A 27,233-nucleotide genomic window follows, 5' to 3' on the forward strand; every position below is an offset into this window, starting at 1 on the left:
ATTATCATTAGTATTTAGAACATAACAGAACAGAAGCATCTTTCTTTATGTTTTGGCAAAATTATTTGGGACTTCAGATAGAAATTAATTGGGACAAAGTCATGTATTTTAAACTTAGAAAAATAAAAGATAACAAGGTTAGAGAAATTTAATTTGAAGCTTCTGCATAAAATACTTCCGTCCCAATCAAATTTGTTTAAATGGAGTTTAAAAATTATAATAAATGTAACATTTGTTTACTTAAGGGAACTATGTTGATAAAATGTGAGAATATAAAACCTCTATGGAAAATGGTAAAAGATAAAATTATTTCTGTTTCTAAAGTACAGGTCTGTGTTAATGAAAATATAGTGATTTTAGGTTGGAATATACAGGAACCGAAATACTGGTTAATTAATATCATTTTGAATTTTACTCAATATATCATTTACAGAAATTATATTGAAACGAGTATGAAAAAGGTTATTACTTTGTTAATGTAAATAGATTATGGATGAATTTGAAAATGAATCTAAGATGGTATTTAAGTTCAAAATATGTTCCCCAAAATAAGAATACAAAAGAAATTGACAAATTGCTGGAACTCATTTATTGATTGATTAACTTGATTACTGTATATACTTTGTGATTTGTAAATTGTATTATAGAGATGTAAATAAATTCCCTCGAAAGAGGTTTAAAGAGAGAAAAAAATGAATGAAGCTGCTCAACCCAACAGGTTTTCACAAACTTAATCTAAAAGGTAGCCCAATAATAGCGCACTTACCCTTCTTCGTGGGGCCCCATACTTATCCCAATGCTGTGGAACTCTTCTAAGAGATGACCCTCCACAGAGGTTTGCAGTGTCCTCAAATACATTAGCAATTCTGGAGGAAGTTGCTTCATGATAGCCATAGCAGCCGGATCCTCAACAACGATTCCCGACGCTGAAGATTGGTGGACATCTGAAGCATTTACAGATAGCTTTGAGGTGAGATTCACTGATAGATGTTCCGGTGCTAGACGATGGTGTATGGTCGGTTCGGGATGTCTTGGAAGTTCCGGAGGACCATCTATTTTAAAGGTTTCCCGACTTCTAGGATGGTTCGGCCCTTGGCTAAGATCTCCAGAGGATATTGATCTATCGTGGTTTTCGGGAACGGATGGAAACGAAGTAGATTGCACGGAGTGGCTCGTATCGGCACCAAAACCACCGAGAACAACCTGGGATTGCGAATAGAAGTTTATTCCAGAAAGGGTCGTCGTAAGCGAGTCTGCGCTGTCTTTGAGAATCGATTCTAGCTTTTCTCCCCCAGTACGCTTGTAAGCATTACTGACATCAGCATTTTCCTCGTCGGATTCATTGTCGATCTCAATTTTTCTAGCTCGAGGCGGATAGAATCCCCTTTTCTGATCTCGGTCCATCTTTCTAAGTCCCCGTTCTGGTAGCTCGCCACCCACAGACTGGACACTATCAGTTATTCCTTCCGGGTCGTCGATGATTATTTGATTTTGGGAGGCTCCGGCTCGATCTCCGGATCCTTCGACGATCTCGATCGGTTTCTCATCGGTCGGGCATCCTCGAGATATCGTTGATAACAAGAGAACACACGTCATGACTTGGAGGAATTTCATTTTTGTGTTCATCTGTAACTGTCAAACAAAAAACATGATAAGACAGGCAACAGTGATGATCATATTAATAACCAAATGGTAAATTAGTATCATAACAATGATAATACAATAATGGCATTGATAATTAAATCAAGAGAATAATAGGAATGATAATGATAATAACAGTGATTATAATGATAAGATGAAAAAAAGATAATAGTAATGATAATAATAATCACGTCAATAATAAGAATAGTAATAATAATAATTATGTCAATAATAAGAATAGTACTAATATTAATGATAATAATATTAACAATAATAATGGTAATAATAATTACTTTATTTCATAGATGCTATATATCATGATAGTTGCATATCTTTTATCCTTCCTACGACAAGATTCAATTAAGACAAAACAGAAAAGGCATTAATCTACGTAGGAAAATCAGTGCTTATATAATTACAAAGAAGCCGAAGATCAAACAAATTGATTAAGTTTCTTACCATAAACTTCGTGTGTCACCAGAGTAAAGTGTTGTCTTTCAAAGAACCAATGTAGAGGCGTAAAAGGATATTTCTTTAGGAAAACTTTCCATACGAGGGAAGAGCGAAGTTTTCTGTGTGCAAATATGAAACTTGTTGAACGTCCACCAAACGATACAAACATTAGTGATTCTGAGTATCATTGAACAAAGATTCGTCATTTAATAAACCACGTATTCTTCTTTTTTCATCTATCTCGAGAAGACATCGCGTGCTGAGCTGTGATTGGTCACTTTTTCAATTTATGGGTGTGTCTTAGAAGTGGGGAAAATTTACAAACATCTATTGTTTGTATTGCTGTTGGCGGTTGAAGGTTGTGATTGGTCATTCAATGGAAATGTGGGCGGGGCTTGCGGCTCTGTCGCGTTGTTCTGTTTACTTTCTCTCTGGCAAATTCGGAATACAGGTAAGGAAAAAATACTTTATTTTTCTTGTAGCGTTCGAGAAATCCAAATCCGGGTACAACTCTTTACACGTGTACTTCAACTTTTGAACTTTCAGTGGAATGCGTGAAAAGAGCCCCTAAAATGACATCTGGAAGGGCGTTGACACTACCAGGGAGTTGTGATAGACTCTCTGACACTACTCTACCGTATCCATCGAGTTTGAGTGCACTCTGCCCTTTCATTCCATTTCAAAATTAATGTATCAATTGATCTATCATTTAAAGTAAGCATAAATGCGTGTTCATATAAAACTGAAAATTATACACCTAAATATCCACAAATATCATTTAATATCCAACCTACATATCTTTTTTTTTGTTCACTTAAAGTGACAAGAGGTGGAAAACGTAACGATGTTTGTGCTTAAAATGCAAAATCAGCAAAGTCACTTTCTTTTAAAATTACCTGCTTTGATCGTTAACTACTTCAAACTAAAATTCTGGGCAATCCATAAAGGGAGGGATGGGGTGTTTTGGAATTTGTTTTCCTTCTTCCCTCACCTCCTTCTGTATTTTCCCTTCAGAGTCTGCCCCTACTTACATCAACTGCCGAATCTTAGCCTCTCGGTGAACTTAAAAACATACTTCCCCCAAGGTTTATGTCATTCTATCATGAGGGATTGCAAAAGATCATCTCATGAAACTGAGAGGACTTGCCCCTCTCCGAACTTTTTAATCCCTGAATTACTAGTTCAAGAACAAGTCACGAACAAATCTCGCACGTACGTCATTCTTCGAAGGAAGACCTTCCAAAAACCATCCCCAGATGATTTTTTTTCTTATTTCTTCATCTCATTTTCCTGACATTGTCATTCCAATAGAATATTCGAACAACAAGTTCATTCTCCGAACCTTTCTCCCGATCATTCCTTACCCGATAATAGATGCGGACTTTCAGCAGTACAATGCCTGATCACATGACGTAAATTTCTCTTTTTTCTGTGAATTGTTTCCACAATAATATGAATTATGGAAGGTTTTTGATGAAATATAATCCACCAGTAAAGTTTATTCCGAAAATATTGAACCTGATATTTCATTTCCCAGCAATGTCATTTTGTTTTCCAATGCAGTGGCGTACCGTGGGTCACGGCATTGGGGGCACCAGCAAAAATTTCGGGCCACTTAGGGAGCGCGCGAAGCGCGCTCAGTTGTCAGGTATACTGACCTATAATAGAGATATTTTTAAGGACATGCAGTGCCATAAAACGAATATGTATCTCACTGATTAAATAATGCGAGCGCGAAGCGCGAGCTGAAAATTTTTTATATTGAGGGCTAAAAATTGACATTATAAGCAAATTGTTTTGTAATCATGATACTTAACCGTCTCGTTAAACAAACAATGCGAGCGCGATGCGCGAGCTAAAACTTTGTATATACTGACCCTAAACAAGGAAATTTTAAGGATTATATTTTAGAATCCATTAAGAGTATGAATATCTCACCATAGTCATCTAATGCTAGTGCGATCCTTCGCTGATTTTGTTAGAATTACATATAAACACAGTCATGAAGCACATTTTGTAGTCATGTAATCATGATTATCATACGTATCTTACTAATCAAATACTGCAAGCGCAAAAGCGCGAGCTGAACATTTACGAAATATAGACCTGAAGAGGGGCATTTCAAGGGTTGTTTGTAGGAATTCTCTAAGACCCTACGTATTTGACAAACCAAATGATGCGAGCGCGAAGCGCGAGCTGAAATTTGGTATATATTGACCCCAAAACATGGATATTTTAAGGACTATAGTTACGAATTCATTAAGTCAGAGTATACATATCTCACCATAGTCATCTAATGCGAGTGCCAAGCGCTTGCTGATTTTGTTAGAATTACATCTAAATACATGGAGCACATTTTGAAGTCATTGTAATCATGATTATTATACGCATCTCAATAATGGAATACTGCGAGCGCGAGCTGAAAATCTAGGAAATTCAGACATGAAGAGGGGCATTCCAAGGCTTGTTTGTAGGAATTCACTAAGACCCCACGTATTTCACTAACCAAATGATGCGAGCGCGAAGAACGAGCTAAAAAATTTTGATATTCAGATCAGAAAAATTGACATTTTAAGGACTGATTTAGGAGTTCATGAAGAGCAGAAATCTCACCGATCCACTAAATTAATGCGAACGTTAGCACGGACAGGAAATATTTTATATTAAGACCTTAAAATAGGGCAATAACTTTCAGTAGTCATGAAAAAGAAGAATATATTACTACTTAAAACAATAATAACTCTAATTGCGAGGAAATATATTATTTTGTTGTATATTGATTCGAAAACGGGAGGCTTTAGTACATCAGTTTTATATGTCTCGTTAAAAAGTCTATGCGAGCACCAGGAACAATGAAGACCATTTAAGCAAATAATGTTTCATAAAGTTGTGAAAATGAATCTTATGCTATATAACATAATATAACACTATGATAAACGACAAAATTTTTCTTCCCCGCTACGTTTCTGTTCCTTTTTCTCTCCTTTTCTCCTTTTCCCCGTTTTTTTTTTGCCAGCCGATGGGGGAGGGGGCACGTGCCCCCATGCATCCCCTAGTAACGCCACTGTTCCAATGGGTGTTATTCTTTCATCTCCACGCATTGATCGTGTTAATACAGAAAGTGCTTCCTACTGTTATTACATTATTTACCTATTACCATCATCCTCCATCTACTACCATCATCCTCCATCTACTACCATCATCCTCCATCTACTACCATCATCCTCCATCTACTACCATCATCCTCCATCTACTACCATCATACTCCATCTACTACCATCATCCTCCATCTACTACCATCATCCTCCATCTACTACCATCATCCTCCATCTACTACCATCATCCTCCATCTACTACCATCATCCTCCATCTACTACCATCATCCTCCATCTACTACCATCATCCTCCATCTACTACAATCATCCTCCATCTATTACCATCATCCTCCATCTACTACTATCATCATCCATCTACTACCATCATCCTCCATCTACTACCATCATCCTCCATCTACTACCATCATCATCCATCTACTACCATCATCCTCCATCTACTACCATCATCATCCATCTACTACTATCATCATCCTCCATCTACTACCATCATCATCCATCTACTACTATCATCATCCTCCATCTAATACCATCATCATCCATCTACTACTATCATCATCCTCCATCTACTACCATCATCATCCATCTACTACCATCATCCATCTACTACCATCATCCTCCATCTACTACCATCATTATCCATCTACTACCATCATCCTCCATCTACTACCATCATCCTCCATCTACTACCATCATCCTCCATCTACTACTATCATCATCCATCTACTACCATCATCCTCCATCTACTACCATCATCCTCCATCTACTACCATCATCCTCCATCTACTACCATCATCCTCCATCTACTACCATCATCCTCCATCTACTACCATCATCCTCCATCTACTACCATCATCCTCCATCTACTACCATCATCCTCCATCTACTACCATCATCCTCCATCTACTACCATTATCCTCCATCTACTACTACCATCATCCTCCATCTACTACCATCATCCTCCATCTACTACCATCATCCTCCATCTACTACTACCATCATCCTTCATCTACTACCATCATCATCCATCTACTACCATCATCCTTCATCTACTACCATCATCATCCATCTACTACCATCATCCTCCATCTATTACCATCATCCTCCATCTACTACCATCATCCTCCATCTACTACCATCATCCTCCATCTACTACCATCATCCTCCATCTACTACCATCATCCTCCATCTACTACCATCATACTCCATCTACTACCATCATCATCCATCTACTACCATCATCATCCATCTACTACCATCATCATCCATCTACTACCATCATCATCCATCTACTACCATCATCCTCCATCTACTACCATCATCCTCCATCTACTACCATCATACTCCATCTACTACCATCATCATCCATCTACTACCATCATCATCCATCTACTACCATCATCCTCCATCTACTACCATCATCCTCCATCTACTACCATCATCCTCCATCTACTACTATCATCCTCCATCTACTACCATCATCATCCATCTACCATCCTCCATCTACTACCATCATCCTCCATCTACTACCATCATCCTCCATCTACTACCATCATCATCCATCTACTACCATCATCCTCCATCTACTACTATCATCATCCTCCATCTACTACCATCATCATCCATCTACTACTATCATCATCCTCCATCTAATACCATCATTATCCATCTACTACCATCATCCTCCATCTACTACCATCATCCTCCATCTACTACCATCATACTCCATCTACTACCATCATCATCCATCTACTACCATCATCATCCATCTACTACCATCATCATCCATCTACTACCATCATCATCCATCTACTACCACCATACTCCATCTACTACCATCATCATCCATCTACTACCATCATCCTCCATCTACTACCATCATCCTCCATCTACTACCATCATCCTCCATCTACTACTATCATCCTCCATCTACTACCATCATCATCCATCTACCATCCTCCATCTACTACCATCATCATCCATCTACTACCATCATCATCCATCTACTACCATCATCCTCCATCTACTACCACCATCCTCAATCTACTACCAGCATACTCCATCTACTACCATCATCCTCCATCTACTACCATCATCCTCCATCTACTACCATCATCCTCCATCTACTACCATCATCCTCCATCTACTACCATCATCATCCATCTACTACCATCATCCTCCATCTACTACCATCATCCTCCATCTACTACCATCATCATCCATCTACTACCATCATCCTCCATCTACTACCATCATCCTCCATCTACTACCATCATCCTCCATCTACTACCATCATACTCCATCTACTACCACCATCCTGCATCTACTACCATCATCCTCCATCTACTACCATCATCCTCCATCTACTACTATCATCCTCCATCTACTACCATCATCCTCCATCTACTACCATCATCCTCCATCTACTACTACCATCATCATCCATCTACTACTATCATCATCCTCCATCTACTACCATCATCATCCATCTACTACTATCATCATCCTCCATCTAATACCATCATTATCCATCTACTACCATCATCCTCCATCTACTACCATCATCATCCATCTACTGCCATCATCCTCCATCTACTACCATCATCCTCCATCTACTACCATCATCCTCCATCTACTACCATCATACTCCATCTACTACCACCATACTCCATCTACTACCATCATCATCCATCAACTACCATCATCCTCCATCTACTACCATCATCATCCATCTACTACCATCATCCTCCATCTACTACCATCATCATCCATCTACTACCATCATCATCCTCCATCTACTACCATCATCCTCCATCTACTACCATCATCCTCCATCTACTACCATCATCCTCCATCTACTACAATCATCCTCCATCTACTACCATCATCCATCTACTACCATCATCCTCCATCGACTACCATTATCCTCCCTCTATAACAACCATATAGATTACTAAATATAACAGGAAAAAAGAAGAAACAAATTAGTATATAAATGCATGATTGAGATTTGAGATTTATTTCAGTCAATATACATGGTAATTTTCCCAATTGGTAAATACATTGTATATTTTTTCCTCTTCCATACAACATAATTCCTTTCAAAGACAACTAAAATCAATTCAACGTAATAGAATAAAACTTTGGTAAATGTTCAATAACATTAATTATATTCAAGATGTATCTAACATTGCAATGTTACAAAAAGTCTCTTTTGATCCTCTGAACCTTGGTGAAAATTTAAATGTCCAAATTGAGGAATTTTACAAAATCAATTATTGAAAATAAGTATTATATCCAAAATTCTACTGGCCATTGCTTCCTTCATCCTGAATAGAGAAAAAAAATGTGCAGTAATTTTCATGTGAAATCATAAAATACAACCATATAAATATGTTTTCATTTCATAACATTCACATTGCAGGCATAATTGGAATAGTGAAAACTTTTTGGGAGGAAACTAAAGTTAGGCTTTAAAGAAAAGAATAAAATAACCTGATTTTTTCTCTCCAAAATGTAAATTAGACAGAAATTTGTGTTACCTCCTTGTATCATGTGGGATTTAAATAATATGATATAGTCATTGCTTCATTTTCACTCATTGGGAGTTACCAATTGTAAGTGTTTTTAAACAATACAATACAATATTGCCATACACTATTTATTTTTTCTTCAAGGGTGTGTGGCACATACTCTAACAATTATTGTCTTTCGACCCGTATATAAATATAAAAAGAGAAAAGAAGCTTTGCTGCTCAGCGAATGGTTTAACATGGTTCATCAAATAAATATGATTATACAACTCATACAAAGATTCTTGTAATTTTATTGGTTGAAAGCCAATCAATATTCGATCCATTTTGCGCTGCATGCGAATTTTATTTTCCATTGCACGGTTGAACTCTCCTTCGTGTGTACCACTAAGCATGTGTGTGTGTACGAACATTTTGTATGTGTGTGTGTTTGTATGAAATTAAGCGCATCAACAAAAAGGCTGACTGTGCGCATTCAGAATCATGAATCAAAGTGCGTCACAAAAAACAAAAACAATTAATTGCTTTCATACACAGAGAAAGTAATATTTCCAGAGAAAATGAATTGTCAGACAAAGGCAAAATACATGTATGTCTTAATTCCATTTTTTTTTTCTTTATAGTCAAATAACAAAATCTAGAAAATTCTTTGTATAAACCAAATGATGCATGTCTTCATTCGTCCATTATGCGACCTATCTCCTCTCGTTGAGGCTGTGTTCACCCCACTGCACTCAGCCTAACAGCTTCGTGCAATGGATTGAACAGACCCTCAACTCACGTGAGGATAGATCGCCTAATGAACTCATGTGCATGCATCATTTGTATACTGATAGATATCAATAGACTGACCTTTGAAATGCCATGACATATCAAACAATTACATTGAAAGGCAGTAGGGGAGACCGGGGTTAGTTGGAACATGAGGTAATTTGAAACATTGTAATTTATGCAATACTGCCCTAAATTTATTGCAATAATAATTCAACACTGTTAAATTATTAATAGCAATAAATTGAGGGCAGTATTGCATAAATTTATTTTACAGGCCTTATGTCTAAGTTTCATGAACTAGGTCCAATACTTTCTAAGTTATGATGACATTTCAAAAACTTAACCTTGGTTTCAATATTGATTCCCCCAACATGGTCTAAGTCCATTGACCTTGGTCATGTGACCTGAAACTTAACCTTGATTAAGATGCCACAGCTGTCGCCGCCGCCACCGTCGGAAAAGCAGCGCCTATAGTCTCGCTCTGCTATGCAGGCGAGACAAAAACAATGAAAGATGATCAAATAATATTAATGTAGTTTGGAGAGTCATTCACCACATGCAGAAGCTAAAAAGGCACAGCCCATGAGCCACATGTCCAAGATAACTTCAGTTGGGGTCTATGAAAAACATGGATTTTACTGACATTAAATCGTGATCAGGTTTGAATTAAATGAAATAACATTCATTGATCACAACAAATAACCTATCATATTTCTCTGCTCTTTATATGGTACTCAAAATAATTTATCTGTCACAAGTTTGATAAGTACAAGTAGGACTGCAAACTGTGAGTACCATAATCCATCGACTACCAAAAAACTGCCATTCCCATAGACTTTGTACAGGAACTGCCCATTAGCAGGAGACAATATGTTCAAGATCATTTTTAAGTACCAACAAATATACCTTTATATAAAAGATTATCTCTATTTGTAAGAGCTGATTGATATGTCACACCGGTCCCTCCTAGACGTTCTTGATCCAATCCAGAATGTTAGGCACATAGTAGGTAATAATGATATCTGCTCCTGCAGGGGGAGATCAATTGATACAGCTAGTGTTATTCAGGTTTAAAGTTAGTAGTAGATGACGTAAATACTGATTTCACAAGAAAGCCTGTAAAACTAAGACTAATTGTCACTTTATCTAGTGCAGTTGCATAAACTGAACTGTGTGATATAATGGAATCCAAGTAGAAACAAGTGGAATGCCTCTGGCCGTCTCACCTGCATCACGCGGTTCAATATAGCAGCAGTGCTGACTTTGAATACTACTCTAACTCGCACAAGATGTTCAGTGATACATGGTTACTCTTATGTCCACTTTTTATGAACTAGACCAATAAACTTACAGAGATATGATGGTTATTCAACAAAAAACCCCAACATGGCAAAAGTTCATTGACCTTACATGACCTTTGACCTTGATCATGTGACCTGAAACTCGAACAGGATGTTCAGTGATACTTGATTACTCTTATGTACAAGTTTCATGAATCAGATCCATAAACTTTCAAAGTTATGATGGTAATTCAACAGATACACCCAATTCGGCCAAAGTTCATTGACCTTTGACCTTGGTCATGTGACCTGAAATGCGCACAGGATGTTCAGTGATACTTGATTACTCTAATGTCCAAGTTTAATGAACTAGACCAATAAACTTTCAAAGCTATGATGGTAATTCAACAGATACCCCCGATTCGGCCAAAGATCATTGACCCTAAATGACCTTTGACCTTAATCATGAGACCTGAAACTTGCACAAAATTTTCAATGATGCTTGATTACTATTATGTCCAAGTTTCATGAATCAGATCCATGAACTTTCAAAGTTATGATGGGAATTCAACAGATATCCCCAATTCGGCCAAAGTTCATTGACCCTAAATGACCTTTGACCTTGGTCATGTGACGTGAAACTCGTGCAGGATGTTCAGTGATACTTGATTAACCTTATGTCCAAGTTTCATGAACTAGGTCCATATATTTTCTAAGTTATGATGACATTTCAAAAACTTAACCTCAGGTTAAGATTTCGATGTTGATTCCTCCAACATGGTCTAAGTTCATTGACCCTAAATGACCTTTGACCTTGGTCATGTGACATGAAACTCTAATAGGATGTTCAGTAATAATTGATTAACCTTATGGCCAAGTTTTATTAACTAGGTCCATATACTTTCTAAGTTATGACGTCATTTCAAAAACTTAACCTCAGGTTAAGATTTGATGTTGACGCCGCCGCCGCCGTCGGAAAAGCGGCGCCTATAGTCTCACTTTGCTTCGCAGGTGAGACAAAAACAATCACACTGTAACCACCAGCATATGTGGGACTGTGTATAAGTACTGCAGTAAGATTATTTAGCTAATTATCACCAAGTACATAATTTCTGGTCCATATGTTTTATTCAAACAAACAGACACTTGGCAGGTCATTGATTCTGTATGAACTCAGTTTGAAATAGTAACAACTGGCATTTATCTTTATATTCACTTTGTCTAAAAGCTTTCAATTATCTTATCAGATACTCTTACACCACATGGGCTAGACCAATTTGGTCTATCTACATGTACTTGAGACTAGCCAATAGATTTGGTCAAGCTTACCCACTCTTCTCATACCCTTGACAGCCTTCATTACAGCCTTTGATGGATCAGAGGCTCCCTGGTTAGCCCCGTGGTACAAGCATGGCATACTCCCCTAATAACATCCTACAGAATAGCCATTAGACTTACTTACCTTCTCTTCTCATACCCTTGACGGCCTTCATGACTGCCTTTGATGGGTCAAAGGCTCCCTGGTTAGCCCCGTGGTACAAGCATGGCATACTCCCCTAATAACATCCTACAGAATAGCCATTAGACTTACTTACCTTCTCTTCTCATACCCTTGAAGGCCTTCATGACTGCCTTTGATGGATCAGAGGCTCCCTGGTTAGCCTGTGGTACAAGCATGGCATACTCCCCTAATAAAATCCTACAGAATAGCCATTAGACTTACTTAACTTCTCTTCTCATACCCTTGACAGCCTTCATGACGGCCTTCGATAGGTCAAAGGCTCCCTGGTTAGCCCCGTGGTACAAGCATGGCATACTCCCCTAATAAAATCCTACAGAATAGCCATTAGACTTACTTACCTTCTCTTCTCATACCCTTGACAGCCTTCATGACTGCCTTTGATGGGTCAAAGGCTACCTGGTTATCCCAGTGGTACAATCAAGACATATTCCTTAAATAACATCCTACAGAAAAGCTATTAGATTTACTTACCCGCTCTTCTCATCCCCCTGACAGCCTCCATGACGGCCTTTGATAGATCAAAAGCTCCCTGTAGAGCCCCATGGTACAGCATGGCATACTCTCCCGATACATGGTATATGGCAAGCTTCAGATGCGGATGCTGAAATGTATAATGAACAATATTGAAGTAGGCCCGAGTCACAGATCCTGGAACACTCGACTCCATCCAATGTTGTAAGAAACCCAAAGTTTTCCCCATTTCCATCTTCTGACAAAAACGCCTTGACAGCAACACAACTAATGCTAATACATTTTGTCTGAGAGTCGAAAACATGGTATTCTTTTCATCTGGGATTCTCATATGATAAACATTCAATTCAATTCCGGTTTATAACAAAAAACATGATTGTCAGTCAGACTAAATTTTACATGTTTACACATTGCCAATATATAAAAATAATCACAATTATTAAGATTAACAATTATGAAAATACAAATTAAAATTACATATATGCAGTTAAACATAGAGTTGAATGGAAAAAAAATATATGACACAATATTGCACATTCATTACACATTGAAATTCTAATCTTTTATTAATGAAATTATACCGGGAATGCTCAAAATTCTTCTTTATCTTATCTGGGTGTCATCATCCGTGATAATGGTCACCATTATTTGATGAACGCGATCTCCGCACACATGAAAGCCTGGCCATGGCAGCAGCACCTTTCTTTGTTGGTAACTGGCCTGGCCCGGTTGATGTTGTGTACCTTCCCGTACTGACGATTATCTCAAAACCACTTGTTTTTTGGAAGTAAAATTCATCAATAGCTTGCGCATAGTCAGAATACAACTCCCCCGTGTATTATCACACAAGTCTCCTTGGTAGGGTAGTACATTTTGGTAATTTTTTATGCTAAAGCATTACAAATTAAAGCCAACCATTGACAAAATCACTAACTGAAGTTATCGACTGAATATCTCTATAATGACGTCATTTTGAAAAGGCCACCTGATATCTATAAGCCCTTGCTTTACGAATCACATGATTCAAAGCCAGTATTCCGGCTTTCAGGGTATATGTGCGTTCATAATGAAGCCAGTTTTACGGGCTTTCGGGTTCAGGGGTTAAGCTAATCTTTCTTTAATTTCAAGTATATGATGCAAAAAAAAGGAAAACCGTGGAAGAAATGTTCACATTCCCAACTAACCTTTTCCTTTGTATCCCTTACAATATCAAGATAAGGCATGCCCGGTTTCACCATCAAATAATCAGCTCCTTCTGCTACATCACGATCCTGACAATGAAAGAAAAAAGGGAAAAACAATCTTCTTGATGCTCTGTGAAGATAGATTGATTTGAGGTGATATCAAATGGTAGGCTTTTATTTCTTAATGTCATTGATATGATATATCGATTGAATCACAGAGAGTTTAGGTGCAAAAGAGACAATGATGACATCTAAAATATAGCTTCCATTTTCTAAGAGTAGGATAAATGCAAAGCAATCTACTTCTTCTCCTGTATTCTGTAAGTGTAGTGGGAATAATTTGACATAAAAGTAATGAATATCATAAGTGGCCAAGATCTAAATGTATTTATTTTTTGCTGGGGATGAAGACACAGTATTGCTTTGGGAACTGCCCTTGGGCCTGAAACTGCTAGGAATTTATCCTGATCCCAGACAAATTCACTACTATAATGGATGCAATGGAACCTCTGTATGAAAGGATCATTGATATCACTAAATGATATATATTAGAGTTTATCTTGGACTTACCACAGCTCTAAATGCAAGCCCTTTGAAGACCATAACACAAAGGACAGCGGTTCATCGCTAAATAAAACATCCTCTCAAGATTGTTGTTGCATACGCATTTTGCTCAATAGACCGACTATGAACCAATCAGAATTGTTCTTTCAATTTAGCGACTGAGCGCTATCATCTTTGTGCTAGCTGGCCCTGGTGGCCCTCGGAGGGGACAGGAAGGGGTAGGCGGCTGATAGTATTTATGTTGGACTTACCACAGCTCTCATAGCAAGTCCCCTGGCGCCTGGGGGAAGCTGGTAACATCTTCTGTCCCCTGAGCTTGGTGCTGACTTGGCCGCATCACGGAACGGACCATAGAAACAAGATGCAAACTTTGCACTGTAGCTCATCACCGATACCTGTAAATCAATAACGGTAAATCAACCATCTAGAAACAAAGGGCAATTTCACACGATGAAAACAATCATCTCATTTGGTATTCAGAGAAAATACCATAACAATGATAGACCAAAGTACCAAAATCCATGGGTTTGAAATTGTAAACATGTAGGACGTAGGGCACACATTATGACAGCTGGTGGTGGTTCATGTTGAAGTTAGCCAGAGATGCCACTGGGTCTCCTCTAAAGTGTGAAATTTATTGAGGGTCTGGATATTTTTTTTGGATACAAAAAATAATCACGAGCGCAAAGAGCAAAGTCCCAACCAGTCGGGCCCCAGCACTGGTTTTCTAGTGGCTCTCTCGTGCCATCTAAGCCTATTATCTGAATAATCTTCCCTAAAATTCTGACCAAATTTATAAATATTTTAATAATGAATTATCCATTTAAATATATTTCATGAAATTGAATGCATTTAACAATTATCGAGAAAAAAACTAACAAACAAAATTGCTTTGTATCTTGATTAAAATGCGCTATATAAATATGTAAAATTTAACATTTCACCATACCATTCTAACTTGTAACGTATCTTTGCAGAGCATTGTATGTAGATCACAGGCTCACTTTCTGACTAAACGTTTATCTGAAATCTCAAGAATCTATGATGATGAAGGAAGTTTGATCAACTCCTTGGCCTTTTGATGGTATTTTATTCTTTCCCTGGTCTCACAAAAAAAAGTGTTTCACAAAGATTTAAGTATGACTGAGAGTGCACATAAATGTCCAGTTGCGCGCAGTATAAAAGGCATGACAGCATTGGTCAGATCATGCCAAGAGGACATGCACTACTGCATATTGATCAATAAGATTGCGCGTTGCATATCATGTACGCGTTGACATTTAAGTGCAACCTAAGTCATACTTAAATCTTTGTGAAACACCCCCCGGGTCACATTGCTGTTGTGAGCTAGCTGTTGAGGATCGCTCGTGTTGATCAAGCATGCAGCATATACGCACAGTAGAGTAGCCGCAGCCAGCACCAGCTTGCTAAAGGGATGCCGAGTACAGCCTATGCCAATTCCCCGGATGGGCATAGTAGCCGATGGCCGCTCACATCTACAGACTTTTGAAGGGTGTGCGCATGTGACTTTGAAAAGAGCAGGCGGCAAGTGTACACCTAAATACTGGATGTACTGCATGTGCATATCAAATGCATGCAGGACACATGAACTGTGAGAAGATTCGATGCTTAGCTAGAAAGAAATCAAGAGAGTGAGAGAAAAAGAGATGGACAATTCTGACTTTTTCTTAAATGCAGAATAGAAGTAAAATAGGAAGTAAGAAAGATGGACACCACAAGCAAGAATTCTGACTAAAGTTGAAAACGTGGCACCCCTGCATTATTTCCTTGCTCCAGTTTATTTTCTCCAACTATTACATAATTTATAGTTTTGTTTTTATTTAGCATCTGTACAAGTTAATAAATGTATTGAATAAATCAAATTTTGCACATTCGCTCACTATGAGTGAGAGCGAGGGGAGGGGAGGGGATGAAGAAGGATGGACAGAGTGTGAGGAAACAAGGTGAAGAGATAGGTGGAGAAAAACAGAGAGGAAGAGAGAGAGCTCTTAAAGGGGGAGTTGGGAGAGAGACAGGTATGAAAAGTAGGAATGGGAAAGGGAGAGAGCAAGAGAGAGATAAGAAGGGCAAAGATGCAAACAGAATGACAGATGAAAGAAGGGGGTAGGGACTCGGGGAAACTTACTTTGTTACCCAAGCCATTGATCATGAGTATATTCTTGATGGCACCTATCCTACCATCCATCATATCTGAGGGCGCTATAACATGACAACCTGCGACAAAGCAAATTCAATCCATAGATGATTAGAAGATCAATAAAGTAATCACAAAATGCATGAAATATATCAAAGGCACCAAAGCAATTACATTGATAATCATTTCTATATATCTTCTCTTTTTGTGTCCAACACCCAAAAAAGACAAATCACATGACACAATACAAAGTCTTCTTCTTTACATCAATATCAACCTGCTGCACTGCACTTCAATGTTTGGCCGCTGAAGGAAGTAATGCATGGTTGGTTATGCAAATTACAATCCAAAATTTTCTCTTTGATTCAGTATATGATTTTCAGAGTGCAATCATGGAAAGATGCTTATAAATCAGAAGAAAATGTGTCATTCATCAACTGGCAGGTCTTCAGATCTGACAACTTTACTTGATTTTCATTGGCTGTGAGCAAAGGTGTATGACTGTGCTAACTGTAACACAAATCATCCAACAAGTTCTTTCTTGAAACCCTCATAAAAAAAAGAGGGGAATGTTGTTCTCTCATGATGCAATGAATACATTTAACAGAGGGGGAGAACTTACCAGCCTGAGCGTATGTCAGAGAAACCTCAGCCAACCTCTGAATGCTTGCAGTATTGTCTAACGTACCATCCTCATTAAGTATACCTGAAATAACAGAGTGTCTTGAAAAATTAACAATGTATCACAATATTTTCTATGACCACAATTTAAAGGATGTAGCCAATATTTGAGTGTGTACGGAGGTCACATGATAATGCAAACTTCCAGCCATTATGATTCAATGTGTTTATTGAAGAGTTACGGAGAAACAACTATCATATATAAGTAGAATTGTAAGAGCAATTACATTCATTTATTTAGTTATTTTCTCTTAAAGGATATTCATAGCATATAATGATTAAGAATATTCCAGAATGTCTCTGTAAAGCTTTGTTAGGCATGGCTATTTAATAGGCTGAATAATCTTTGTTATCTATGGAATGTAGACAATAGACAAGTGGCAGTAAAAAGGACAATAGGATTACTGAAGCTATGTTGTTTACATTGCTAATTTCTAAAGTCTTCTAGAAGTGGACTATTCTAGAAAGAAGGATAATGTTCATTTTAAAGACAATACTAGACGCTTCCAGAATAGTGTAAATTTATATACAGTGCGTCCCAGAAAAAACAAAACCAAGATTAAGCGATTATTTATTATAACTTAATCATAAATACAATAGACTAATGACCTACCAATGTAAAGCTTAGAATCTCCTAAAAGAAAAAGAAAGTCATATTTTAAAACTAAATTTTCATTGTTACTCGTTACAGTATCGTAACACAACATATCCCTGTCTAATTCCCTGGCCTCAACAAAATTTGATGCAGAATATTGCAACTAAGGCTGATCTTCTAAGCACTTCATTGGAATTGGAATTGTTATTGCGAAATGAAATTCTTGTTAATAGAATTAGTATTGTCAAGTGAAATGGTTATTGCAAATTGGTATTTCAAATTGAAATTGCTATTGTGATTGAAAAAAATACCATCCTCATTCATGCATAAATGGGTACCGGCAAGAAGTAATTCCTCAAAAAGCTGTGCGCACTTAGCAAGGTGGATATGTGCGCTAAACAAATCCTATATTGTTATTATGCACAATTTATGGTGTTTGTTAATTTAATGGCAACTCAGCCTTCATGGCAACGAAAATACATCTTCGATTTTGTATCCATTTTGTATCCGGCCTCCCCTTATCTGGATGACACTTGCCGAGATTTTTTTTTTCAAATTTAATCAAGGATGTGAGGAAATGAGATTTCAATCTAAACTCCATCCTTTATGCAAACTCACTTTGATTACGTATATTTTCCAATGTAGTCTACCTACAACATTATTTTTCATGAAAATATCTCACCCAAATCACCGAAAGAACTTAAGCGGGATAATTTTCTAGTAAATCAGGGCGCAGCGCAAACATTTCATCACGTTTTCTTTTTGTTTCCGGGAAAAACAATGCATGTCTAGTTTCGCTAGCTATCGCTATAGGCCCCAATACGGACAGCACCATCTATCATGTTTGAGCCTACGGTCTGTATAACAATGGCTGACATTGCGAAGCTGCGATACGCGCTGCGATGATCTAACTGTAAGACTCGGGTTCATCGAGTCATTCTCCTTCTTTTGAGGTATGATCGATGTATAGCTCAATCATTTTAGCAGGTAAATTATCCAACAGTTTTGGCCATCGATCGATTTCATTTCCGTAAAAATACCACTTATAATTTCCACTAAAACTGCAGTGAATACTGTCTGTGTGCCCCCTACAATAGATAATATTTACCGGTTGCTACTGCCGTTACTTTAGGGAAGCGCGGGCAGCAGCTGCGTGTATTTTATATTGGGTCTCCCAGATCCGGATAAATCCCTTATCCGGATTGGTGCTGGTCCCAGTGTATCCGGATAACTTTGCGGAGAGGTCGGACTGTACATGTAAAGGTAGATCAAAGTGCAGGAGAGATTATTGGATAACTCACCACAGTGACCATGGCTGGTATAGGCACATAAACACACATCACAGCAGATTAAAAGTTGAGGGAATTTCTCCGATATCATTTGAATGGCTTGAACAACCGGAGTGTCTTCACTGTCTGCACTTGACCCTCTTGGATCCTAAATCAAAATATAAAACGAAAAACATATAGGCCCGTATTCTGAAATCGGGTTTAACTTAAACTCAGGTTTATAGTTTTGGTTTAAGTATGGAGAGCCAATTGCTACATAAATCACTAACAGTAGGGATATCATACTTCAGCTCATTTGACTCTCAAATCATTAATAATTGTCTGGGAAGTATAAAAAGATTGTTGTCTTCACCATCGATGAATCAGGAAAGAGCACAGTAAACGTAAGAAACATACAACTTAATAAAAAAATTGGATACTTGGCTTCCGATACTTAAACTACAACTTTAAATCTGAGTTTAAGTTAAAACCGACTTCAGAATACTGGCCAAAATCCATAAAAGTTAGTACTTACTAGGCCCGTTTCGGGTACACGTGTACACGCACGGTCAAGTCAGTGCACGTGTACTAAATTCCATCACCGTGTACACGGTAGCATCTGCATAAACAAGCTCACAGCCTCACATATCTTAGTTCTCAGACACTGCACATGTTTTAATTACTAATATGTCAACATATTTACTTAGTACTGACAAATGACTCCAGAATGGTGGAGTGATTGAGGAGATGAAAATGAAAGTTGAGAGTGAGACGTAAGTATATGTTTTGTGAGGTACAGGCTTTATTTAAATCAAATCTCTCCCACATTATAAAAATAATAATCTGTAATAAGCCAGTCCGTAATTCCATTCTTCGCATGATCAGGTCATTTGAACTCTGATGGCATGGTGGTTTAATATACAATGAGGCAAACACCAAGTCTGATGTCTTGATTATTCATGTATTCCTTTCAAATGTGTTTTCATTAGATCCACTGGAAGGCAAAAATGTGTTCAGTAACAGCCGTTATCAACAGCTGGCCAAGCACACTGTAATATCAACATGCAAATGCATTTCAAAGTAGATCTACAACAAAAACCTTCATAAAGTGTTCATTGATTCTTGTTTCATGCAATGTCAGGCTAGCTTACATACTACCTTGCTTTGAAATTTTCCTAGATCCTAATGGATGAAAGGGAAGGTCAATTGTACAACTTGCCCATGAGGTTACTCCAAACTTGTCTCATAATCCAATATCTTTGACTCCATGATTTGGATGCCATGTTCTCAAAAGTTTTTATCACCAAAATTCTTGAATTTTACAAACCCACATGCTACACAAGTTAGGAGAGGTAAGAGATAAGAGAGAGTATACATTCAAAGTTTTATAATCTTGGTAGCTCCCAATTTTATTCCTATCTTTCACTCTCCAGGCTCGCAAATTCACCAGGGGCGAAAGAGAGAGAAAAGGACATGTACAGAAACTAGGATGGAACAGATGCTCTTTATTGAGAATATAAAATTGCTGTTATATATATATCATATTGCTATTTACTTGGATTTACTACATGTAGTCCCATTTTTTTAACTTACACTTTCTTGAGGTTTCCATTTTCTTTAATACATAGGCCTATCGTTGTCATACTCGTACATATCACTTTTTAATCTGAGAAAATACATATATCAAACGTGTAATTTAAGTAGTTGCAGTTGAATACTTTCATTCAGTCAAGAGAAAAAGAAAATTATCACAGAGATGATATAGAAGTGGCAAGGATGGGCACAAATTAGGATGAGTTTTGATTCTACCTTGGGCAATCCGGTTGGCACGCCGAAAAGCAAAACTGATTTGAGTCCATTTGCTACTAGTGGAGTAAGCGCTGCCTGTAAGGTATTCACACCATATCTGCTTACTCCCGGGAGACTAGAAACAGGCTCTACTTGATCTGGGTTATCTCTATAAAATAAATTAGTGTGTGTGAAAGAGGGAGAAAGAGAGAAAGGGAAAGAGAGTGAAAGAGAGATAAAATCAAACAATTAACTCTGTGTTTGACACTGAGCATGTGAGAAATCAACCTGTACTTGCATGTGCAAGCATGTGGTGTTCAATGGATAAAAACAAATTGTAGCAAAAAAGTGTTATCACGTGCTGAATTACTAAAATGTTGAAATATCAGAAAGAATGTAGTAGATTTACATGCACTTTTCATACCTGTGAATGTTTCATTAAAATACTGTGTATTAAAGCCACAACACTCTTATTCATAAATCAAAATTTATCAATAAAAAGCATTGGATATTAAAATCTACAAGAATATTGAAAATGCTGACATGTAATAAGAAACTTCATCAAAAGTAATTAAGTCTTAACGACATTTAATATTTGTATTTGAGATAAGTAAGCAATAATAAGGCCATTATACAAATATACCAGGCTTTGAATAAGTATAGCGGGAATTATTCATCCGAGGTTGGACTGGAAAAAATAGTGATTTTGCCAGTACTACAGAGAATGAATAATTCCCTCTATACTTTTGAAATAAAGGCGTGGTATATTTGTTTTATATCCTACTTTACAGCAATAGATCTTGATAACCTAGTTCTTGAACTCAGAGTTTATCCTTCTTTAATCTGACCTGACCTACTTTTCCTGAAGCCACACGCTCAGCGCGCAGAATGTGTATTAGTGCTTGGGTCATCATGATCTGTGATGTCAATGATGGAATACACACTATTCCATCACTGACGTCACAGAAGCAATTTTTTTCAGTGGGCTTTTCATTTTCAACATAAAAAAATAGTGAGAATATTTTTGGTCACATGATGCTATTTAAACCAATCAGCATACATGATTTAATTTATGTAGGATATATATTATACTTACATGATAAAGAGAGGGTATACTAGATTATCTGGTGTAATGGTAGTATCAATATTCTGCCATGATCGTAATACTTCATGATGGAAGGTGCTATGTAGGACATGCTTCGGAGGTGGTATAACTGGAGAACTCATCCCTTCTTCAAAGCCGAAGAAATAATTGTTTGCAGAAGTCTTAAATCGCCTCTTTTTCTTGGCCTAAAAAACATAAAAACAAATAAATTCAAAACTTAGACCATGGTTTCAGTCAGGTTTGAATCGTCTAGATTCTGGACTCTTTTATGAAGTTTTTATATTCCCCCAAAATAGCTGCTACATGCAACCTCACTTTAAGCCCGGGCGGACAGGTTCTCGGGACCGCCCCATCACTCGACTTACGCGTACAGTGAGTTTAGCAGCTGTTTTCAGTGAATATAAAAGAGTCTAGAATCTAGACTAGTTTAACGATGGATAGCTGCTTGTCAGATTTCACAAGAGATGTCACTAATCAAAACTTTTTTAAAAGGTTGCTCTTTGTTGAAATTTTAAAATAATGCTTCATCAATATTTCGCTGAGTAATTTTTCTGTGTAAATTAAAATCAACCTGGCATCAAGTTGAACATCCCTTCTAAAAGACATCAACATGAGGGTTCAAAAAAAGGATTGTTATGTGACTGTGACATACTCAGCACCTGGTAATGTAAAGGTTTAATGCAAGTAATATGATAGTAAATGTTAATACTTTATTCATTTTTATTACTAACCTCATGGTTAATGAATTTACCCCCTCCCTAAGGTGATAATACTGTCACCTACTAGACTCAAAGGAAAGCAAATTGAAATTATTTATTAACAAATCCAGTATCTACGTCAACCAAGACTGCATGGGCCATATGGTATTTTTTTAATGAGTTTTATTTGCAATTCACATTTTAACAAAAGATAATCTCAAAAATATATACATGTACATGATTTTAACATCATGACTGGTTGAGGTAATATGCCACAGATGTAAATCAAACAAAAATTTAGATAATTAGATTTTACTCTTTCATAGTAATAATAATATTCCACTTTTCCTATGGAAACTAGATCAATTCAATTTTAACAATACAGATATATATATATATAGTTTAATAGCGTTTTCTAAAGTTCTGTAGGCCTAATAAATTATATACAAACATCTTGAAAAGAAGAAAATGGTTTGCTATGTTTACATAATGATAAGATGAAATATTTGCTGCATACACTGTATGTATTCACCAAATAAAAATGTTCTCTTTCCAATGTTCCAAAGTAAATTACCTAACAGTAGTTCTTTAAATGTAGGCCTACAGTGTACATGTATAGTATCCCACAATGGGATTTTTATGCCTAAATATGAAAAAAAAAATTATGGGCCATTGTAAAGAGATGTCTTGGCATAAATGCATCGTACAATCCCCATGTTTGATAACATTGGCTTTTGATCCAGACACATGCATTTTTTTCTCCAGGCTGAAGATAATTATCTCAAAACACAGGAAAAATTTAGAGAAAAATGCTGAAAATTTGATCAAAATCGGATAACAAATTTATAAAATTTTAAAGTTTTGCATTATTCCAGTGAAACAGTTCTAGGCATGTCTTCATGAATATTCATTAGGTGGACTGATGATGTCATATCCCCACTTGTTCTTTTGTATTTTGTTATATGAAATTAGGTTTATTCAAAAATTTTCTACCAAGAACTACATATAAAACAATTGGATTGACAACTGATTATGTGCATTTGTTATATATTGCTGCAACTTATTTCATCATTTATAATGGAGACACATCATACATGAATGCATGAAAAAAATGAAACAATTATGATTTCATGCAATAACATAAGAAAAAGGAAAGTGGGGATACCACACCATTAGACCACCTAATGAATATTCATGACGATGTGCATATAACTATTTTCACAAAATATTGATAAACTTTAAAATTCAATAACTTTGTTATCTGATTTTGATGAAATTTTCAGCATTTTGCTCTGTGAATTTTACTATATATTTTTTTTTGTATATAAACATTTTTACAATTTTTAGCCCAGACTATCCCTTAAGTTCTGTTTGTTGGGTTCAAGATAAATGGTTTTAAAGTTGTCTGCACATTGGCTTATTTCTATTACTGTATGATCATATATCTTTAAACCATGATCTGGATTTCTTGAACTAAACCATCTAAAATTTCAACAACTAATATAAAGAGATATGGTGACTGAGGATACTCCAGTCAATTTCAAAACTATCTGATGATGAGTATCCATTATTTATTACACATCCTTCAATATTACTGATATTATTGTGCTTAAATCACTAACCAATTTTTTTTAATATTTCATATTTATATGATGAAGTCCCAATCGAATTAATTTGTGACCAATGGCACTTTGTAAATGTGCCTGGTATTTTATTCTGAACTACCAAACCAAACCTTTGTGTTTGGTTCAGTTTGGTCTGGTTCGTTAGTACCAAGTTCGGCCAACTTCTGTTTGGTTCGACATATCGGCTACTGCACTACTCTGACCAAATGAACAATTGATCTTTTTATAACAATACATGCAAGGGACATGCCACTCATGAAAGAAAGATGAATACCACTCCAAGTCATTCACATGCATGATGAAGCAGGTAAAATATATTATTGATAAAGCATTAGATTGTAGATTATATCAGCATAGTCACCATTGGCATTGTGGGAGAAGGAGATGCTGATCGGACCCTGTTCTTCACTCTTGGTCCAAGGCTCTGAGTCACGTCATCAATTGGGGCCCGCTTTGTCTTTGCAGACTTTGAGTTTGAAGGCACCATCAATGGAATGTTGTTGGAAGCACTAGAAGAGTATCTAGTTCGAATACCATCGCATGGAGCATGGCTGTCGTGGTTTGAGTTGGAAGTAAAAATAGGTCTACTGTCACTTTTTGTTGAATTCTCCTCATGTACAACCTCCGGCTCCGACATTACACCTTTATTAATATTATCCTCCTTTTTTGCCTTTGTTCTGTGTGATCTGTTGTGAGGGCAACTGTGCTGGTGTAAGCCTCGAGTGCCATCACGTGATAAATATTTAATGAGGGTGCGGCACTCAACACATGCTGTATATTGCTGTTTTTTACCATCAACAAAGATTTGGACAAACTTGTCAAAAACAGGGATTTTCTTATTGGTGAATGGTTCAAACGAGACACGGGAGTCATTGACATTTTCTACCATACATTGAAGTTCTTTCTTGTTATAAATGCGAGTCTCCATGTCATTTTTGTCTTCATTCAATACTCTTTTAAGCATCCATGTTGGAACACTGCGATCATGATTATCGTCGAGTCCAAGTTCGCCAGCTGTTACGTCGCCCTCCGGGTAGCGGGTTTCGTAGTCCTCCTCCGCGGAACCTTCCCCGCCGGTCGAGGCAGAGCGGTCGTCTCTCTCATCAACCCCAAGCTCATCCGAAGATTCAACTTCTACCTTCACCACATTCAAAATCCCATCATCGAAATGCGAAGCATGATCATCCAAATATGCACACATTATCAAGCACTTATAACTTAACTTGTCTATAGCTACGTAGAACTTTGAATGGTTTTACAAAGGCTGAATTCGAAAGGATATCTTTGGGACTCACCACAAGTTGTTTCCGTATTCGCGTAAAGAAACATTACGGTACGTGATGTTTATGAAACGCCGCTTGAGAAATATTTTTTTTTATTTGCGCAAGACAAAGATATATGTGCCATCATCCCATTCAAATCAAGGCCGTCACCGTAGGCGTTGCCTGTCCCGAATGAGAAACGTGTATTGAATTACTCTCGGGATTACTCTGTAGGGGAGACTGGGGACAATTGTATTTGTTATCTCCAAAGTTGACTTATCAACCTATATACCTGCTCAATTAAATCGAAATATATATGCCATATCTTGATATTTTAGGTTTGGATGAATTAAGCTAAAAAATTATCAAAACAAGAGGTCAAGTGTTAGGCCCCACAATTGCCCCATCCCACAACAACCACGGGGGTAATGGTAACACACCTACGGCAGGCACGTAGCCAGGGGGGGGGGCGGGGGGGGGCGGTCGCCCCCCCCCCAAAAAAAAAAGGAAAAAAGAGAGGAGAAAAGGAAAAGGGAAGGGAGGAAAGGGAAGAAAAGTAGCTTTGTGTGTTTTTTTTTTCTTTTTTTTCAACAGAGAAACTCCTTCACTCTTGCTCTAAAAATTTTGCTTCCGCGCTGCGCGACTTTAAATGACAATATTGAAGTTCTCCATTGTTTCCCCACCTCAGCTATATGTGTTTCTTGCGTTCCTACATTAGGGCATGGAATTAGAGTAAGGTTAGGCAAAAGTATATGAAGTTATCTTACGGTTTGCGCAATTTCTGGTTGGGTCCGCTTTGGCCGGGTAAAATCTTTATATCAATTTCTGCCGTCAACTCCATAAAATCAACTTTCCGCGATTCAGCTCATTACTAAACAACGATAATTTTGGGGCAAACAGGTTCCTAACTAGAGGAAGGAATAAAATTAGTGTCGCATTAAATAAAAAAGTACAATATTTTTATCAAATTATATTAAACTTCATGTCATTTCCTTGCACATTCATCTCCTTTTCTGATTTGCACCCTCAGTTTTAAATTTTGAATGACACTTATTTCTTTATAATTCAAAATGAAGCGCATCTGGATGAGTCAAAGATATTAGGCATTCTTTTTTATATAATTTCAATAAATCACAGAAGTTTCAACATTTTGCGCACTATTTTCCTTGTAATGAAGTTCAATAATCTTAGAAAATCAATTGAATTAGAGCCGATGGGGTATTAGAGATATATGCACATTGCTCTGCGCGGGGAGGAATGTCTTCCTCCCGGCATATACACTTCTCCTCTGTTTTGCGAGTTAAAGATATGCACTGTCGCTAAGTTGTTTGTAATCAAGGAATTATTCAATATATCTTTGAGAGCACCCTTTTCTCGGGACCCTTTTAGCCACAGGTTCCCAAAGTTTAAGAAAAACAAAAAAACGCGCGGAAAAATATAGAAAAGATAATTAAGGAAAGAAAAAGGAGCAAGATGAAAATTTATGCTGTTATTTCCGGCCTGAATATCATTTCCTGGATA

At 37.1% G+C, this 27,233-nt stretch overlaps 1 protein-coding gene across 3 annotated transcripts; it reads right to left on the minus strand.

Annotated features, from left to right (window-relative positions):
* Nucleotides 1-9,852: 9,852 nt before the first annotated feature.
* LOC121428828 (delta-aminolevulinic acid dehydratase-like) lies at nucleotides 9,853-25,785 on the minus strand. 3 transcript variants are annotated; one of them, XR_005971840.1, is made up of 11 exons: nucleotides 24,812-25,783; nucleotides 22,119-22,312; nucleotides 21,044-21,191; nucleotides 19,268-19,403; nucleotides 17,313-17,396; nucleotides 16,682-16,770; nucleotides 14,787-14,930; nucleotides 13,972-14,058; nucleotides 12,788-12,917; nucleotides 10,421-10,542; nucleotides 9,853-9,995 (listed from the first exon to the last, which is right to left on the minus strand). XR_005971840.1 is itself a non-coding variant. In XM_041625694.1 (10 exons), exons 2-10 carry the CDS (start codon nucleotides 22,247-22,249, stop codon nucleotides 10,481-10,483), a joined length of 1,011 nt encoding a protein of 336 aa, XP_041481628.1. In that variant the 5' UTR covers nucleotides 22,250-22,312; nucleotides 25,746-25,785; the 3' UTR covers nucleotides 10,159-10,480. The 3 variants fall into 3 exon arrangements, 2 of the variants coding, with proteins under 2 accessions (XP_041481628.1, XP_041481627.1); XM_041625694.1 differs by lacking the exon at nucleotides 9,853-9,995 and having other exon boundaries at nucleotides 10,159-10,542; nucleotides 25,746-25,785; XM_041625693.1 differs by lacking the exon at nucleotides 9,853-9,995 and having other exon boundaries at nucleotides 10,159-10,542.
* Nucleotides 25,786-27,233: the final 1,448 nt, after the last annotated feature.

This window comes from Lytechinus variegatus, chromosome 15, assembly GCF_018143015.1.
Source record: "Lytechinus variegatus isolate NC3 chromosome 15, Lvar_3.0, whole genome shotgun sequence".
Taxonomy (NCBI): Eukaryota; Metazoa; Echinodermata; class Echinoidea; order Temnopleuroida; family Toxopneustidae; genus Lytechinus; species Lytechinus variegatus.

What these genes read in the sequence shown, in the direction of transcription:
- LOC121428828 (XM_041625693.1), bottom strand. Translation starts at nt 25,651, where the DNA reads ATGTGTGCATATTTGGATGATCATGCTTCGCATTTCGATGATGGGATT. An exon ending in TCTGACATACGCTCAGGCTG is followed by an intron (nt 16,771 to 17,312) that starts GTAAGTTCTCCC and finishes GCTTTGTCGCAG; the next exon opens with GTTGTCATGTTATAGCGCCC. An exon ending in GACTTGCTATGAGAGCTGTG is followed by an intron (nt 14,059 to 14,786) that starts GTAAGTCCAACA and finishes TTTCATTGTCAG; the next exon opens with GATCGTGATGTAGCAGAAGG.